The sequence below is a fragment of the Vicia villosa genome, linkage group LG1 (assembly GCF_029867415.1).
Source record: "Vicia villosa cultivar HV-30 ecotype Madison, WI linkage group LG1, Vvil1.0, whole genome shotgun sequence".
NCBI lineage: Eukaryota > Viridiplantae > Streptophyta > Magnoliopsida > Fabales > Fabaceae > Vicia > Vicia villosa.
The window spans coordinates 186,427,148-186,444,257 of record NC_081180.1 but is presented as its reverse complement, the minus strand read 5'-3'; the positions used below and the strand labels follow the sequence as shown (position 1 = coordinate 186,444,257).

General features: G+C 34.9%; 2 protein-coding genes across 2 annotated transcripts; both read right to left on the bottom strand.

Moving 5' to 3' along the window:
* Positions 1-765: 765 nt before the first annotated feature.
* Positions 766-1,286, bottom strand: LOC131661215 (uncharacterized). Its single transcript, XM_058930675.1, has 3 exons — positions 1,270-1,286; positions 1,097-1,187; positions 766-1,014 (listed from the first exon to the last, which is right to left on the bottom strand). The coding sequence occupies exons 1-3, from the start codon at positions 1,284-1,286 to the stop codon at positions 766-768; spliced, it is 357 nt and encodes a 118-aa protein (XP_058786658.1).
* A 7,040-nt stretch (positions 1,287-8,326) lies between these two features.
* Positions 8,327-11,013, bottom strand: LOC131661205 (protein FAR1-RELATED SEQUENCE 5-like). Its single transcript, XM_058930663.1, has 4 exons — positions 10,966-11,013; positions 9,513-10,879; positions 8,663-9,187; positions 8,327-8,612 (listed from the first exon to the last, which is right to left on the bottom strand). Exons 1-4 carry the CDS (start codon positions 11,011-11,013, stop codon positions 8,327-8,329), a joined length of 2,226 nt encoding a protein of 741 aa, XP_058786646.1.
* Between the last annotated feature and the right edge of the window lie 6,097 nt (positions 11,014-17,110).

Below are 17,110 nucleotides of genomic sequence, written 5' to 3'. Positions count from 1 at the left end.
CAGATGAAGTTGAAGACAAGGAACCGGGTAAGGAGGAAGTGCTGGGATCGGGTGGAGAAGGAAGTAAAGATGAAGTTGAAGACAAGGAACCGGGTAGGGAGGAAGTGCTGGGATCGGGTGGAGAAGGAAGTAAAGATGAAGTTGAAGACAAGGAACCAGGTAAGGAGGAAGTGCTGGCATCGGGTGGTGAAGGAAGTAAAGATGAAGTTGAAGACAAGGAACCGGGTAAGGAGGAAGTGCTGGGATCGGGTGGTGAAGGAAGTAAAGATGAAGTTGAAACAAGCAAAACTACTAAGGATGATACTCAACGTGCTGTTGCAGATACGACATGGTAAGCTGTTTTATTAGTCACTATTCTTACGGTGTACTGATAGTATTTTGAGGTCACGACTCATGATTATTATCACATCATGTTAACCAAAGTGGTTTATAAAATTCTTTTTATAAAAAATAGTTTATACAAAACAAAGTAAAAATCAATTCAATATGCTATTCAACAAAGTAAAAATCAATGCTCCAATACACAAAACAAAATATTGCTCATTCATCACTAATATTTAAGAACATAAAACACATTTGGGATCACGACAACAAAACCAACACCCAGCACTGGCACCCGCCGCGACACAACGCGGATTTGCGTTACATATAACACGACTATTGTGACTGCTACATAACACTATAGTTCACATTATTACATACTTAGATACCCATAAACATTAAGTTTTCCAGCTTTTTGATTTTACACCGCGAAACATGTCACCTTCAACGATTCAACAATGTCACGTACAACCTATTAGGAACCAACGAAACGGTAAAACCTAACCGATCACCTCTCCTAAATCTTTTCATCCTTGCAAATTGGTACCACCCCTCCCCTATATACAGCTTCTCTCCACTATTAATAGTTGCACTCCGGATGATGCATTCATATGTAAGTCCTGTATCATAATCACACAAATCTATCTGTGAAGAGTAAAAGCGACAGGACCTACAAACTCTCCTTGGAAAATGCTGCAGAATATATGATTACAACACCTGAGTTAGTGTTAATGAAACATGGAAGTAGCATATTGAATAACATGTATATACTTACAAGAACATTTCGGCTTGCAGTGTAGCCTGATGTAATTGTTTTCTCCCAGTAGTATCCATCAGCTCCACCATCATCTGATGATTCATCTGAACTGCAATATGTAACATATTACAACATATGCATTTCAAAAACATTTGTATAACAAACAACCAAACTATTTTATAACTTATTACCTGCTTCCGTGATTCATTTCTCCTTCTTCAGCAAACCTTCGCAGATATAAAATGAAACACTCAGCTGGCTTGACATTTATACACGCACGGTTAGGGAACAATTTCAAACAGGTTCAGTTGAGTGCACCATTCAAAAGAATAATATAACTACTGCAACACTCAATGTAGCGAGGTCGACATGTAGTATTGGAATAAAATTGTTCATTCACGTGTGTCTTTTTCAGTTTTATACAGGGATGGAGCTAGGTGCATTGGAATGGGGTCACTTTGCACCCACTATGTTTTCTAAAAAATATATGAGTGCTATATATATACATACACTAATTTAACCATTGATAAAGAAATATTTAATTAAAATTGAATAACGCATTAACTAATAAAAAAAGTATTGTTGTTATAAATATGAATTCACATGGTATATGAATAATTATTTAAGGTTTCATTATAAATGATAGTAAGTTTTTTATTATAAAAATCATATATGTCCTACTAAAATAGAGACGAGTTGGTTTTATGCTTAAATTTAAAATAATTTTTAATTAAATTTTCAAAAATAAGATTATGTTGTATATTTTTATTTTAACATTACAACATTATCATCAAAGATGGCAAACAAACAACTATTCATATCATTATTATTTATATTTATATATAAAAAAGAGATTGATAGATAAATAATTTTGTTTATAATAGCATTGAGAAAATTATACAAATAAAAATTACAAAATTATTAAATATTTTTCAAAATTAAATCTCATAATAAAATATATGTATGATATATATTTAATATATGTATGATGTATATTTAAGCTTTAGAAAATAAACACTCTTTTATTACACTACATGAATATATTGCTCTCACAAAATATCGGACTCCGTCACTGATTTTATATATATCAAAATGAATCTCAAAATATACGTATGATGTATATTTAAGCTTTAGAAAATAAACACTCTTTTATTACACTACATGAATATATTGCTCTCACAAAATATCGGACTCCGTCACTGATTTTATATATATCAAAATTAATCTCAATTGGGTCTTCCAATTCAGGACCGTTTTAGGGGGGCCAACTCTCTAAAATGGCTTTTATTTTTAGATCCTCTTCATTTTATTTTATGCTTATATTATGATTAATTAGTATTACTTAATTACTAACATATATTTTTCAATCTAACTATACTTATTTTGTGACATATTCATTAATACAAAAGAGTACAAAATTTTATTTATTTAATTTTATTCATATTATTATTCATAGTTTCATATTATTCAAATAATGCTATAATAACTATTAAATAAAATAAAAAAGCAAACCGTATCAAAATAGTGTGTAATTGTCAAATTTGGGTGTAATAATATCATTCCTCAATTTTAAACTATCATATCAATTACTACCATACTCAACCGCTCAAGTAATTAACCCATGGCCAACTACTACCACCCTACCTCAGTTATTGCTTTCATTTACTCAACTTCATCTACTTAAACTTGAAAGCTGGTAAACTTCATCCACTCAAAACGGACAAGGGATCTACTGTGACCTGGGTGATAATGGAGAAAGTATACGTAGTTTTTGAAGGTCGTAACCCAGGTATATATTTGTCGTGGCCTGAATGTTTTGCTCAAGTTAACAAATGGAGTAACAACGCACATGGCAAATATTATAGCCTTGAGCAAGCTGAAAGGGCATACACGGAATATTGCAAACAAGTAGGTCGTGTCTATGAACAACATCACAACATCAACTCGTGCGAATCTGAAGAGTGTTCGTATGCAGACGACAAAGTTCAGCCTTCTCAAGATCTGTCGTGTAAGTTGATACAATACAACCTTATGTTATGTAGTATATATACGTTGCTTATAATATTAAACGATAACCATGATATGTAACTATGTATGACCTTTATTAACCTTTATGAACCTTTTTTATTTGTATTATAATCTACGGTTTTGTCGAACTTGGCCGAGGAGACAGACGCGGAGGATATCGTTCTACAAAATAGCATACAAAAACAGGTAGAGGTAGTTTGCAACCGTATGAGAATCCTTGTACCGGTATACAATCTACACGAAGTCAAGGTTGAACATGGTTTCCAATTTTTAAGGTATCATGCTTGTTTGTGTAGTCCTTTGTTTGCCAAATCTATGGTTTCAGTTGGCCGTTTTGTGAAGACCGACTATGACGCGAAGGAAGATGTTGCGGTGCTGTTAATGCGTCGTTTGCTTTGCGCAATAGGTAGAAGGATTCGTGATTACAACTACTATAACGTCCAAATACTATCGGAAGAACTTCAAAATGCGAGGGATGCAAACTTTGAACTGAACATGGAGATTGCTACTTTGAAAGCAGAAAACAAGCTCCTCAGTAACCAAGTTTTAGTTAATGAAAATGTTAAGTGAATGTATATAATAATAATGTGGACGGTGTTCCATTTTTTAGATTGATTCAGGTCTCAATGTAGTGACTACGGTCTTAATCGTTGTTGTGTTTTTAGCTTAGTTGCATGGCGTTGCATGTGTATAAGTTCCATTTTATGAAACTCGTTTGTCGTTTCTAGTACCTTTCATTTGATCCCTATATGTGTATGGGATATTTGATTATGGATGAAGTGGTGTGCACCTCATTATATATATATATATATATATATATATTTATTTATATATATATATATATAATATCATTAGTTTCAACCTTATGGTATGTATGTGATTACAATATTAATATCTCATGTGCAAGTAGCATATCATACAGGTCTTAATATTATATTAAGATATCAGTAGGTTTACTTTATGCAATTGTGATAGCATGGGTCAATTCCACATTAAATGGTAATTAAGTGATTTGATGGAATAGGTATCGAGATCAGTCTCTACATCATTACTCTACGTTTCTCCTTATTTTCTTTATATTAGCAACATCAACAACAAGCAAGTTCTATAAAAAAAACAACAAGCAAGAGAGCACTCATTATCAATGGAACCAACAAGATGCAACGATGTGTGTTGATCCCTGGCCATTCAAAAGACAACGAAATGCAAGTTTTCCTTCTTAATAATATTTATTAGTATGTCTTTATGTGTTACATTTTTATATGTTCATGTACATAAGTCATAAAGGTTGTGGTGTTTATGTAGGGATGGTGACAAAAACTCCTCAAAGATGGGCGAGAGGATTTGTTCATCAACCATTCCAAGGGTTGGACAAGATGTAGATCACGACTCATTGAAACCTGATGTAAGCTCCAAAGAAGTCACGTTAGCTGATGTGTTGGATGCCGTGGAGGTAAACATTTTTGAAACCAACATGCTTTTAAGATATAAGTATATAACTATATAAGAGTTGTAATATTCATACAACTCTGTAATGTGGAAATGCACTACTGGTGCTGAGTAATAAAATCCATTGCTTATAAAAAAAAAAGATATAAGAGTTGTGTTGAAACGTTTTATGTTGAACTTTTGTGTTATATAACTACTGATATGGTTCAACCATTGTGTATGATGCATAAACTAAGTTTCAGGATAGATATTCTGGAGATTTCTCACAAAGAGATGATGACCAAACTTGTGTTCAATCAAAAAGAGATAATAAAAAAAGTAGGTGGGGAAATGCGTAGCCCAAGGTTCAAAGACAAAGTTGTCCATGCTAGCTCTGGATATTCCCCTGATGCAGAAGATGATGGAAATGATCGGGGCAAAGAAAAGATGATGGACAGAGGGATGGAGAAGCTGAAGAACTTTGGTATAATAAACATATCTGACTACGACTCTGAGGAAAGAATGAATGCTAAAAAAAGAACAGTCTCCCATAACAACTACATACGTACCGATACTGTTTGCAAATGGCAAAACACAAGCTATGGGAAACTTCTATACATTGATGCCAATTCAAACAGGGGTGGGAAAGAAGTTGCCGACAACACCAACAAGCCATTCAGTAGTGATTATAGCCGAAGGTTTAATGCAAAGGTGACATGCCTTCCACTCATATATTTGCATGGTTTTACGTTAATGTTGTTTAAACTTTAAACACTTGATTTACCATGTTATTCAAATTAATTGTTCTAATATTTATTTCAATAAACAAGGAGCTGATGACGAGATCAACAACTCCCAAGGGTCGAAAGCTCTCATTCACACCATCACCAGGTGAGGGGTCGAGGCCTACAGGTAATGCTATTGGCAACTTGCAGAGAAAAGCTGGAACCACTCCCAGATCACTTGGTGTCGAACGACAATCTCCAGGCGGTAGAGCTAAAAGTGCTGTTGCTATTGGGAGGACTAATGCATTCAGAAACAGTACTGGTTTAATGGTTCCAAAGGTAATCAAAATTCATTAAGCAGTACTTATGAAAGAACAATGTTTATATCGATTGTGTATGATATTCTAAACAAGTCCTATATTAAGTAGCATTTCAGATGCGCGGTTAAGACCTCCCCTGATATGAAACTGGATCAATCGGAAATCAGGGTGTGTGCGTATGTCTTCCAAGAAGACTTTGACTCAACGTATGTGGAAATGAGTTTTATTACCTTATTATGAAATCTCTTAACAATGACTAACAACCGTTGTTGTATTTTAGTGATACAATATTCAGGGTTGGTAGGACAAAGTACACTAGAGCTGATTTTGAGTGCATGTGTCCCGGAATGTTGGTTTTGAGTGAGGTACATTTCTAACCTATACACATGCCTATCATTTTACGTATTATGTATGGTGGCTAACTGGTTACTGGTGTAAATGAATTCCAACCTTGGAACAGATAATACTGATGATGGCTTTGAAGGTGATGTGGTCACAACACCAAAACTTATGCAAAAATTTGTGGTGCCTGCCTCCATCATTCGCGGTAATTACCATAAACTCCAAATTATTCATGATGCTTATGTTACATGAGTCTTTACTAATAAGTGATAATCACATGCTAATGTATTAAACTATCTGTTGGTTGTAGGAAGATGTTGTTAAAAATAATGGTCATGAGGAATTACACATGTTTTACAAAGATGACTGGGCTGTTCGTTTTGATTACCTGAGATTGGTAGAATGTTTCATTTAATTGTCTCTAATCGTTAGATGTTGTATGCACTGCCTCCTTTTTTACATAAGCCAATTAACGGATTTGTTCAAAAATTTGATATACGTTATAGATTTATGTCCCAGTAGAAGACCAGCGTGGACACTGGTACCTCATGGTCATTTCATTAGATGATCGCAAGATCTATCATTTGGACTCGCATCTGACCGAGGACGTGGTCGTAGAAAGAAGGTCCACCATCAGAAACATTGTGAGTATACGTGAATTTTATAATCACATGTTTGAGAAAAGAAGCTATAATAAGCTATATTTTCTTAATTTATCAGGGAGCTGCGCTAAATAAGCTGGTGGAAACGGTGTATGAAAGTTCATTCTCACTCCACGTGATGACGGACTTTGAATACTGGGACATTGTGGAGGCAAGAGGGATCCCAAACTGTGGAACCAGGTATCAAATTTCTTCCAATCGACAATCACTTTCCATATACAATTGGTCAAACTGAACCCGTTGTGTTGTATTGGCAGCGACAGCTCTGCACTATGGGTGGTAGAGTGGATGAATATGCAGAACAACTTCACAAGCAACACTCTTGGTGTGGTATGATTATATGGTAATTCTGATGTGTTGTGTTTACAATAAATTATCACCATTTAACCCCAAAAATAATCTTTGTTAACTATTTCACATTTCACTTCCAGATGAATGAGATTGTCACAAGGATGGCCATAACTATGCGTTTGCTTATGGGAAACCATAACGACTGCAACAACGAGCTCATCTGGAAGTCGAAGGAATACTGGAAAGTTATGACAACCATGATTAGAGACAATGAGAATGTGTAGTGGCCATTTGTTTGGATATTTGGAAGACAATGTGGACCATGTTTTGTGGATTGAAACTACTACTATGATTGTCTGTAATATATTTTTAGGATAATTTGCTTGCTGCTTTCTGCAGAATATCGTACACTTACTATATGTAAAATATCTCCTATATAGTTGGCTGTTTTATGTAATTTGGACCGCCCTTTGCTGCTTTCTGTTGCTTACATTGTTATGTCTAGTTGTTGTGTCCTTGGGTGTGGATATATTGATGATGGAAAATAACAACAACACATTATGTGAAGTAATTGGCAGTGGATTGAACTGTAGGCTGCAGCGAATGCCATTGAAGGAGCTGTTTGAATGGTTGCACCTAAGGCTTCTGTGCTTGCGCCAAAGCATTTGATTCGAGGAAAGTGATGATATAATAGTAGCTGCCACTGAAACTATGTTGATATTGGAAAATAGAAATGTAACATGAAGAATATTTAAATTATGTTGATGCACCTTTAATTGTTATACTCCATTGAATTGAAAAATTATGCTATTTATTTTTGCATTTTCATATTGCACCAAAGGTACTAAAGTTTTGAAATAGTACAGGTAAGCAATCCTGTCCCGGGACCTTTCGGGTTATGCAAAATTTTTTTCCTGCATTTATTTGTACTGCTTTAGAAATTTTGGTGTTGTTCTATTTTAATTTAATTTGGCTTGTTTCATAATCAAAATTGTGCATTGTATTTTTATCACAAATAATACAATATGAATTTACTCTATTTAAGTAACATTTAGAACATTGTTGATTAATTTATGAAATATATTATGTTGAATTAGGGAAATTACAATACAACATAGATGAATTTCAATGTGCTTTAGGATAAAATTACAGCAATTCACTTCTTCAGTTACATCAACTTCCAGCCATAGATATATTAAAACTAATTAACAAGGCACAATGTCTGTTACAATAAGCATACCAAATGCCTATTACAAAACAAATCCCACATTTGCAACACAGCACCCAAAATTACAAAATCAGTATAAATGCCAATTATATTATCCAATACAATAAACTACAAATACCACCTCTTACTTCAGCACTTTCCCATTCTTAACAGAAACAGACACCTTCCTTTCCAAACAAGCAGCATAACATCATTTTGGCATTGCTTCATCACTTCACTAAATTTCAAACTGAAAATCCATAGTCATTACTTAACCTTACAGATGCTGATTGTAAAGAACTATCTGCAGGAGGCTCTCCATCTGCTCCAAGAGTAGGGCAGCATCTTCTGTTGTGACCAGCTGCACCGCATATCCCACACGTCTGTGTCCGCCTGCGTCTCTCTGATGTACCAACAGTACCTGGTCCACAACCCTTGCTTCTTGAAAATGAAGGGTTAAGTATATTCACCAACTCCTCTTCAACATGTATGTTATCTGGAACATCTTCATTGTTGTACTTCGATTTAAGCCTACAAAGTTCAGTAGTCAGATATTCTAAATATTTTTTATAATCATCTACATCCATATATGACAGTCAGCGACCTCCTTACTAAGATTCACCAAAGTAGCGTGTCTAGCAACCAAATGTGAATCCCAGTAGTGGGAACCATCTTCATAACTTCCACTAATAGACTCCTTCGCATATAATGACCAACGATTCAATACAAGATTCTCAGGAAATTCTACAATATTAAGATAAACCATCACAGCAACAATGTGCTCACAAGGAATCCCAATGGATTCCATTCTAAGACACGAGCATCTGAAATCGTTATTCGATGGACAGTGGGAAACACGCCATCCATGCCCTTCGTCTCTGTATTTTGTCACTGCATAATTGGTAACTGATGTCATATCTTGAATATCTAATACAGATGTTAAGGTTACCTTTTTCATAACAGATCGTACCATTTCAAATAACTCTTTTGTCCAGTGCTTTGATGCTGACCTCTCAAGCGCCCTAAGATTGGTATGCAACATTGCCTGTCCATATTGGGATTCAAAATCAGCTTGAACCTCTCTAAATCGAAAATATGCCACACACCTATGGAACAGCTTAAAAAAATCAGTCATATTCATCTTCGAGTGTACAAACTGTCCCATATGACTATGAAATGCTTCGCACCGCGATGTCGTTCTTATTCCTGCAAAGAAATTTCCCCTAATATGAGATGTTGCCCACATCTTCCTTTTCTGGTACAATTCATTAATCCAATTATTATCTTCTAAACCTATCTAACATTTCATTCCACAGACTCTCAAATTTCCAAACATCGTCATCACCAAGAATTAATTTTTTGAAAACAGGGATGAAATTGGGATTGCTAATGTTGGAAATTGCATTTCGTAGGAGATGTCATGCACATAACCTGTGGTAACTGTTGGGAAAGACTTCCCTGATTGCATTTCTCATAGCAACATCACCGTCCGTTATTACAGATAAATGTGTCTTACCTTTCATTGCAACCAAAAACTGCTCCAGCAACCATACATATGTCCCTTCAATCTCATTTGAAACTATGGCAGTAGCAAATATAATCTTCTGGTTATGGTGATTAACACCAGAAAAAACAACAAATGGGCACCTGTACTTATTTTTCTTGTATGTAGCATCAAAAGCAAGCACATCACCAAACAGTTCATAATTCTTTTGACTCTCACCGTCGCTCCAAAATAGGTTTTGCAACGTTCCATCCGCACCCACCGTGTGTGCAACAAGCATCAATGGATCTTTAACACGAAGATCAATAAGATACCTGACAGCACCTTTAGCATCAGAAGACATCTCTTTCCTTTGTCTTGCAATTTGATTATGTACATCCTTCTTCAAAAATCCTACCTTATCATACCCCCCGGCAGCATTAGCGAATGAACCAATCATTTGAGTTACTTTGGTTCCGGCATTCCCAAAATTCTTAATTTGCATCTTATCTGACTTACTAAGCTTCCTATTACCTGCCAACAGCCTGCAGTGCTTCTCCTTTAACATTGCATGATTGTGCTCAAAGGTAAAAACTGTGACATACCAACGGTGTGAAATTATATCAATATGAACCCGAAATTTTGCTTCACATCCACACCAGGTTTCGTGCCTCAGACCGCGTTTGCGATTATCTACTTTGTTTTGCCTAAATCCTGCAAGGTTACAAAGAAATGTTTGTTGAGTAACATCTCCACTCTTTTTTTTAATAACTTGACCTTTACGGACTGCAAAACCGTTCATCTTTGCAAACCAACAGTACCATGTGTAAGCTATTTCCAGACTTCCAAATTGCAGCTTCGAAACATCATCACATTGCAAGTTAAACATGTCCATATTTGCAATGTCGTCAAACACGTCAACAACAAATGATTCGTCTAGAATTTGATCTGAAGATATCGATTCATTCAATCTGTCCGAACCCCATTCCGATCCTTCCCCAGAAATTCCACTGCCGTTTGAATCTGTATTCCAATATTCGTGTCCACTAACATAACCGGAACCTATCTCGTCATCATAATCATCACCATCTAATTCGCCATCATCATCTCCATCTTCATCATCGTATTCACATCCGTAAAATTCATTATCTTCTTCCGCATCTTCATCATAGTATTCAACTTCTTCAAACTCAGAATCTTCATCAACAACTCTGTTGTCATATTCAACATTATCCAAGCATCCATCACTAACAAAATCCAGTTCACCGTCATCGTTAACACGACCATTCTCATGAAAAATCCCATCGTGTGCTTCCTAAAAAAATATAAATAACTAAATAGTAAATCAACCATCAATTAGGGTTACAACCACAAGATAAGATTGTTTGAAAATTGACTTACAGAGTTAACTTGCATTACTCCATGGCCAATAACGTCACCACCATCCATCTTTAACTCAATATCTGTTACTTTTACTAAGCACAAAAACTTGCTTCATACACAAATCGTTAATGGAAGAGGATCGAAAATGGAAGAAATGAAGAAGAAATCAGAAGGGAGCGCAAAAGAAGAAATCAGAAGGGAGCGCAAAAAGAAGAAATCAGAAGGGAGCACAAAAGAAAATGAAGAAGGAAATGGTTTTAAAAAAATAAAATGAGGAAGAGTAATGGCTGCAGAAAAAGAAATGAAGAAGGACAATGGAAGAAGGACACAGTGGAAGAAGGACGGTGAAGAAAGGTGTGTTGTACGTTTGCAAAGAAAGGTGTAAGGGATGGTGGTGATATGGTGTGTGTTAGTGAAGTGAGTGACCATTATGGACAGCTAATCTAACGGCTCTTGTTCATTTAGAAAAAAAAAAAAAAGGAAAAAATGGTCTCTCACGGTGAGAGACCTATGTCACTTGCGCACCTTAGACGGCGCCATTAGAAACTTATGATTTTCTTTGGTAACATAGAATCTGCACTACTATGGCAGTAATTTCTTTTCCAGTACAGGTACTTTTTTTTTTCAACGATGATTTTACATGGTCGACGTGTACACATAAATTACCAAGTGAATTGAAACTTTAGAAAGAAAAGGAAACGACTCAAACTTATTAGGTAAAGTCGTTCTCTTATTACTCTTTGAAGGACCATATATGGTAGTAGTACTAGTTTGGTGTCGGTTCTTTATGACTTTGTTTGCTGTTTTTATATCTGTTGCAGATTTGTGCAGTAAGTGGTCCTCTACCATGTTATATTCAATCAAACGACACGAATGGGTGACAAGACTCTGCAGATCTGACTCTCCTTCGGTAACTAAGTACACTCTTCGAGATACATTTATATCTAGGTTAAATCTATTCTATTGTAGTAAAATTACAGTTTTTAGTTTCATTCTTGAGAAAATTGTTTTTAAATTCAATCCTATAGTTTTGCTTTTATAATGAATATGTCTGGGCGTCAAGAAAAGGATGGTGGAAAAATTAGGATATAGAGTAGAATAAAGATAAGATATTGTATTATATAGATAGGACAGATATTTATCTCATTAGATGTGTGATGCATGATAATGTTAGAATTATTTTTTTTACTTTATTATGATTTTGGTACACATCTCATATTGACATGTGTGTATGATATAAAAAAAATAGTCTACATCTTGACATTGTATATCACATTTAACTTACTTATATTTTAACTAACTTTTTGCAATAGAAGAGTCAAATAAATCTTACCATTAAATTGAAAATTCTTGTTGAGTAAGTTAAATCTATAAACAAAATTTTAAAATTATATGAAATTTCATTACATCTCCTTATTTAAAGTTATAATATTTTGTTAATGAAAATTCGGTATCTATTTTTACGACCAACTATCTATATTGAATTTCAAGGCAAATATCTATATTGACTAGCTCAACACAATAACTATTGGCACTTGCGGGATTTGAATATCATATCTTCAAATGAATACACTCTTAGATCACAAAACTTTATCAACATGTCAACTTATAGAGATTAACATATAACACTACTACGGAAAAGACCTTTTGTCACACAATATTACAATGGCCTCCATGTTAATCGTGGTAATAACTCGTTTTAGACATTTTTTTTATTTATTTACTAAAAGACAATTCACTAGGGTCATATCTAAAAACCATAGTGAAGCATACCAGGAGTTACAAGGTTCGAATCCCAACTCCAACAATTTTTCATTTATCGTCACAAAATGGAATTGTCCTTGTATATCAATTCGGTTCTTTTAGTCAATGGTGATGTAAAGTTCAATCATTTCATCACAACTTGTCTTATCAACAATAGTGAAAGGTGATACTTATTTAAATATAAACGAAATTATCTCTCGCTCAATACATAACAGTCGTTTCTCATCTATATCACTCATCTCATAAAAAATTAAGTACAAGACAAGGATTAAAATCAACAAGTATGTACAAGTTCAAGTAGACATGGATAAACAAAGATCAACATGTTTCTCTTTCTTTTTGGGTTAGGGTTTTAAACCTAGGGTTTTTGAATTAGGGTTTTCAAATTAGGGTTTAAAGATAAACACCTAAACCTAATTGATTTTAATTGTTAAATACCAATTTCTTTAAGAGAAATGGTCTAAGGTTACATGAAGAAGTCAAAGACATCCTACTCTAACCCTAGACAAATATTTACAAGGCATACACAAAGTTCTATTAAACAAATAATCAAAACAAAATGATTTTTAATTGATTTTTTAATATAAAAGACATGTTTTTGATTTAATTTTTAAATGATAAAATATTAAATATTTTTGGGATTTTTTAACATGGTATTAAAATACACAAAATAAATAAATCACAAAAAAAAGGAGTTAAAAATATTAATTTTCCTATTTTTTATGATTTTTTTTTGAAGTTTTATAAAAAAAAAAAACTAAAGATAAGTGATAAAAAATAAAGGGAGTGTGGTCACTAGGGCTTGAACCACGCCCTTTAACACTCACCACAAAACATACACCATCAGGCCAAGGCGCGCATAGTGATATAATAATGCCTTCAGTTCATAAAATATCAAAACAAGTGCTAAAACACATAAAAAAAATAAAAGCAAAAGGTCTGGGGCGAGGGGGATTCGAACCCCAGACCTTGTGGACACGCTTCACACACATACTTTGCCAATTATACTAAATGATGAATTCGTTTATAAGACAACTTGCAACAAATATAATATAAACAAAGTTTCAAAAAAAATCAATTGCCCTCTTCTTCATCCTCACTCAACAACGACAACAACATCAATGGCATCAATCATCACTTTCTCAAATTTCAACCAATTTTAATAAAACAAAACTCCAACATGCTCAGCTCATCACCACGAACCTAACCATGTAATTAACACGTACTAATTCATCTTAAAACACATGAATTTCTGGGTTTTGCTTAAGAACCCTAAAACTGATTTTTAAAATTAAACTCTTGAGTCAAACAATCAAATCCTAAAACCTTAGGGCTATTATTCCCTAAATGATTCTAAGCAGATTGGCCACAAGAAATGAAACAGTTGATGCCTTTACATCTAAGCTCGAGTTCAGAAATATACCTCTGAAAATGGAGGTTGAATTCGTGCCTGGAGTTGTTACAGAAGTGTTCTCTATCTGGACAGCTTCAATGACCTCCAAGGAAGCTTTCTGGGAACTTAGAATGGATAGAGCTCATTTGAAATCTTCTGCTTAAAGTTACCTACAACACAAGAAAACAAAAATCGAACTCGGGGTCCCAAGTGTTAGAGTCACAAACCAAAGGTTCAAATATCCTCTATATGGTATATAGAAGGTATTCAAAGTATTAGTTTGGTAGGTTTGTGTTTAGTTTGTGTTTGAGAGTGATAACGCTCTCTTTAGCTCTTTAATGGATGTTGAAGGGTGATTTTTGGTTAGGGGTGTTTAGGAAGTGTATGGAGGTGATCAACAACGTCCAAATGATGTATGGAAGTTGTTGGAAGAGTTGGTTTATTTCCAGAAACTCTCTAACTCAAAATGGCTATAAAAATGAAAATGACACAAAAATGGAGTTTTGCAATCAAGGGCGACTTTTAGAATTTTTGTGTGTTTGATGAAATAAGCAGTGCCCTCTATTTAAAGGCATAAATTAGGGTTTATGGAGGGAAAAAACTCAGAAGTTTGAGTTCACATGTGATACTTGTACCACATTGCTTGTTTATGAAGAAATGAGAAAGTTATGGTTTCAATGGCGAAGTACAATGCTTTAAGCATGCTTGGGAGGCTTTGATCTAATCTTAGAGACTTTGCTTGTTGCTTTTAACTTGCTTTTTCTGTAAAAGAGACATGGGGGAGGCTCAAGAAGAGTGGACTTTGCAAAAGCAATGCTTTTCTAAAATGGAAGTAGTGACTTTTGTACACAAATGGCATGAAACTTGGATAATGCTTAGAACACATGGATCATAGCTCAAAAGAGTGTGTAATCTTATGAGTTTTGCCTCTTAAACAAATTAGAGGGGCTGTATGTAACACCCGTATAATTTTAATATTAATTTAATTGGAACATTGAATTAATAATTAGAATTATTAAGAATTTTGTGGAAAATAATGGAAATAATGGTTTATGGCATTTGGGCCATATGAGGGAATAGTAAAAGAAGGGGGAGTGATTTTGTAATCCTTTTTACTAAATTATTATTATTTTTCATAAAACAATTGGGATTGGGGAAGGAAGAAAGAACGTGAAAGAACAGAGGTTTGGAACGAAGAACGTGAAGGAGAACTGTAGAGGGAGAGATCAAGGATCAAGAACAATTGTCTAAGGTAAGGGGAGACTCTCCATTTAATCTCTATTATCGTGTTATAGGTAATAGTATAGATTGGTAGTATTGTTTTGATCAATGGTTTCCATGTTCTGTGTTGTGTTCATCTTTTGGATTGAAATTTTGGACTGATAAATCCCTAATAACTGAGTAGATCTAGAGTATGATGAACGAAATTGATTATTGGATCATATACTGTAGTTTATGGGTGAATTCGTATGCTGTTATGAGATGAATTTTCTGGTTTTTAGACCCAAATCGCAGACTGTGCAGGTGAAATCGCGAGGAAGATGAATGGTAAGTTGCAGGTTTCTGTGAACTGCTGTCCATTCACGTATGGTACGCGTATGATACGCGTATGGGGGGTGTGGTACGCGTATGGTACGCTCCCCATGGTGCATCAGAATGTGCCCTTCTGCTGGTACGCGTATGATACGCGTATGATGTTGTTTTGTGTGGAAATATGGTTCTGTCCATACGCGTATGATACGCGTATGGTGTGTATGTTTTGTCTGAAGTTGTGCTTCTGCCTGTACGCGTATGATACGCGTATGGGGCATGTTTTTGTGAAGTTCTGGCCCTGTTGGTACGCGTATGGTACGCGTATGGCCAGCGTGATTGACAGATTTTGCTGTTTTGTGATTTTTGGAAGGTTAATGGCGTGTTACTTTCGAGCTGGTATATCTGTATGATTTATTATGATATGATTATTTGAATGATGCAATCTAATTTATATATATATGAACATACTTGTTGATGATGATGATGATGATGAATGATGATATATGAGTATAGACGAGGCTACTCATTGTATGATGATGATGATGGTATGTTATATATATGTTGCATGCATTCATAGTCATAGTATGAGGGCTGTATCCTAAAGATGAGAGGATGCAGTGAAGGGCAGGATTCCCATTGTGTGGAATCTGTCCTGGCAGGGCCGTATCTGGATGATGATAGATCGGTCGGTGGATGATGTCCACTGGTGATGTTTGGTACCACATGCATAGTGTCAGTTTCATACATGTGCATGATTTTTTTATAACATGATGGTGTATGTTTTAAGAATGACTTGTCTGTCTATCTGTGGATGTGTGAATGATGATTTGTCTGAATATGAAACAGTTGGTGAATGATATCACTATGACATGTTATTATTTATGATGCAATAACATTGGTTAACTGTGATGAGACTCACCCTTACTTGTTGTCATTTTCAGATTGAGGATAGCGGCGCGACTTGGTGAGGACTAGCTCATAAGTCGGTTTTTAGTATTGTGTCGGTGTCATGCTCTGGTAGATGTAACACTGGGGACGCGTTGTTTTTAGAGTTCGATTATAACTCTATTTGTTTTTGTTGATAAAGTCTGATACATTAATGATGGATGTTGACTTGATGATTTTAATTCCGCTGTGTAGACATGGTTTGTTTATTGAGTTATAATTACAGACGTTTTCAGTGAATGCATGACATGTACCGAACGTGTATTTTTCTTTATTTATGAATTGTGACACCTCTTGCATGTTGACTCTGATTAATATTTATTCTATTGCCGCGGGTTATTAGAGGGGTGTTACACTGTACTTTGAAGATTCTTGCAGATTTGAACAAAATTCAAACTTGTTCTTCATGTTCATCTTCATTCTTCAAGTGTTCATGGAGCCTTGTTTGCAAAATCATATATCCTAGCTCAAGCCATGGATTTTCATGCTATTTATATATTTGGAAAGCACTTGCTACATACTTCAACT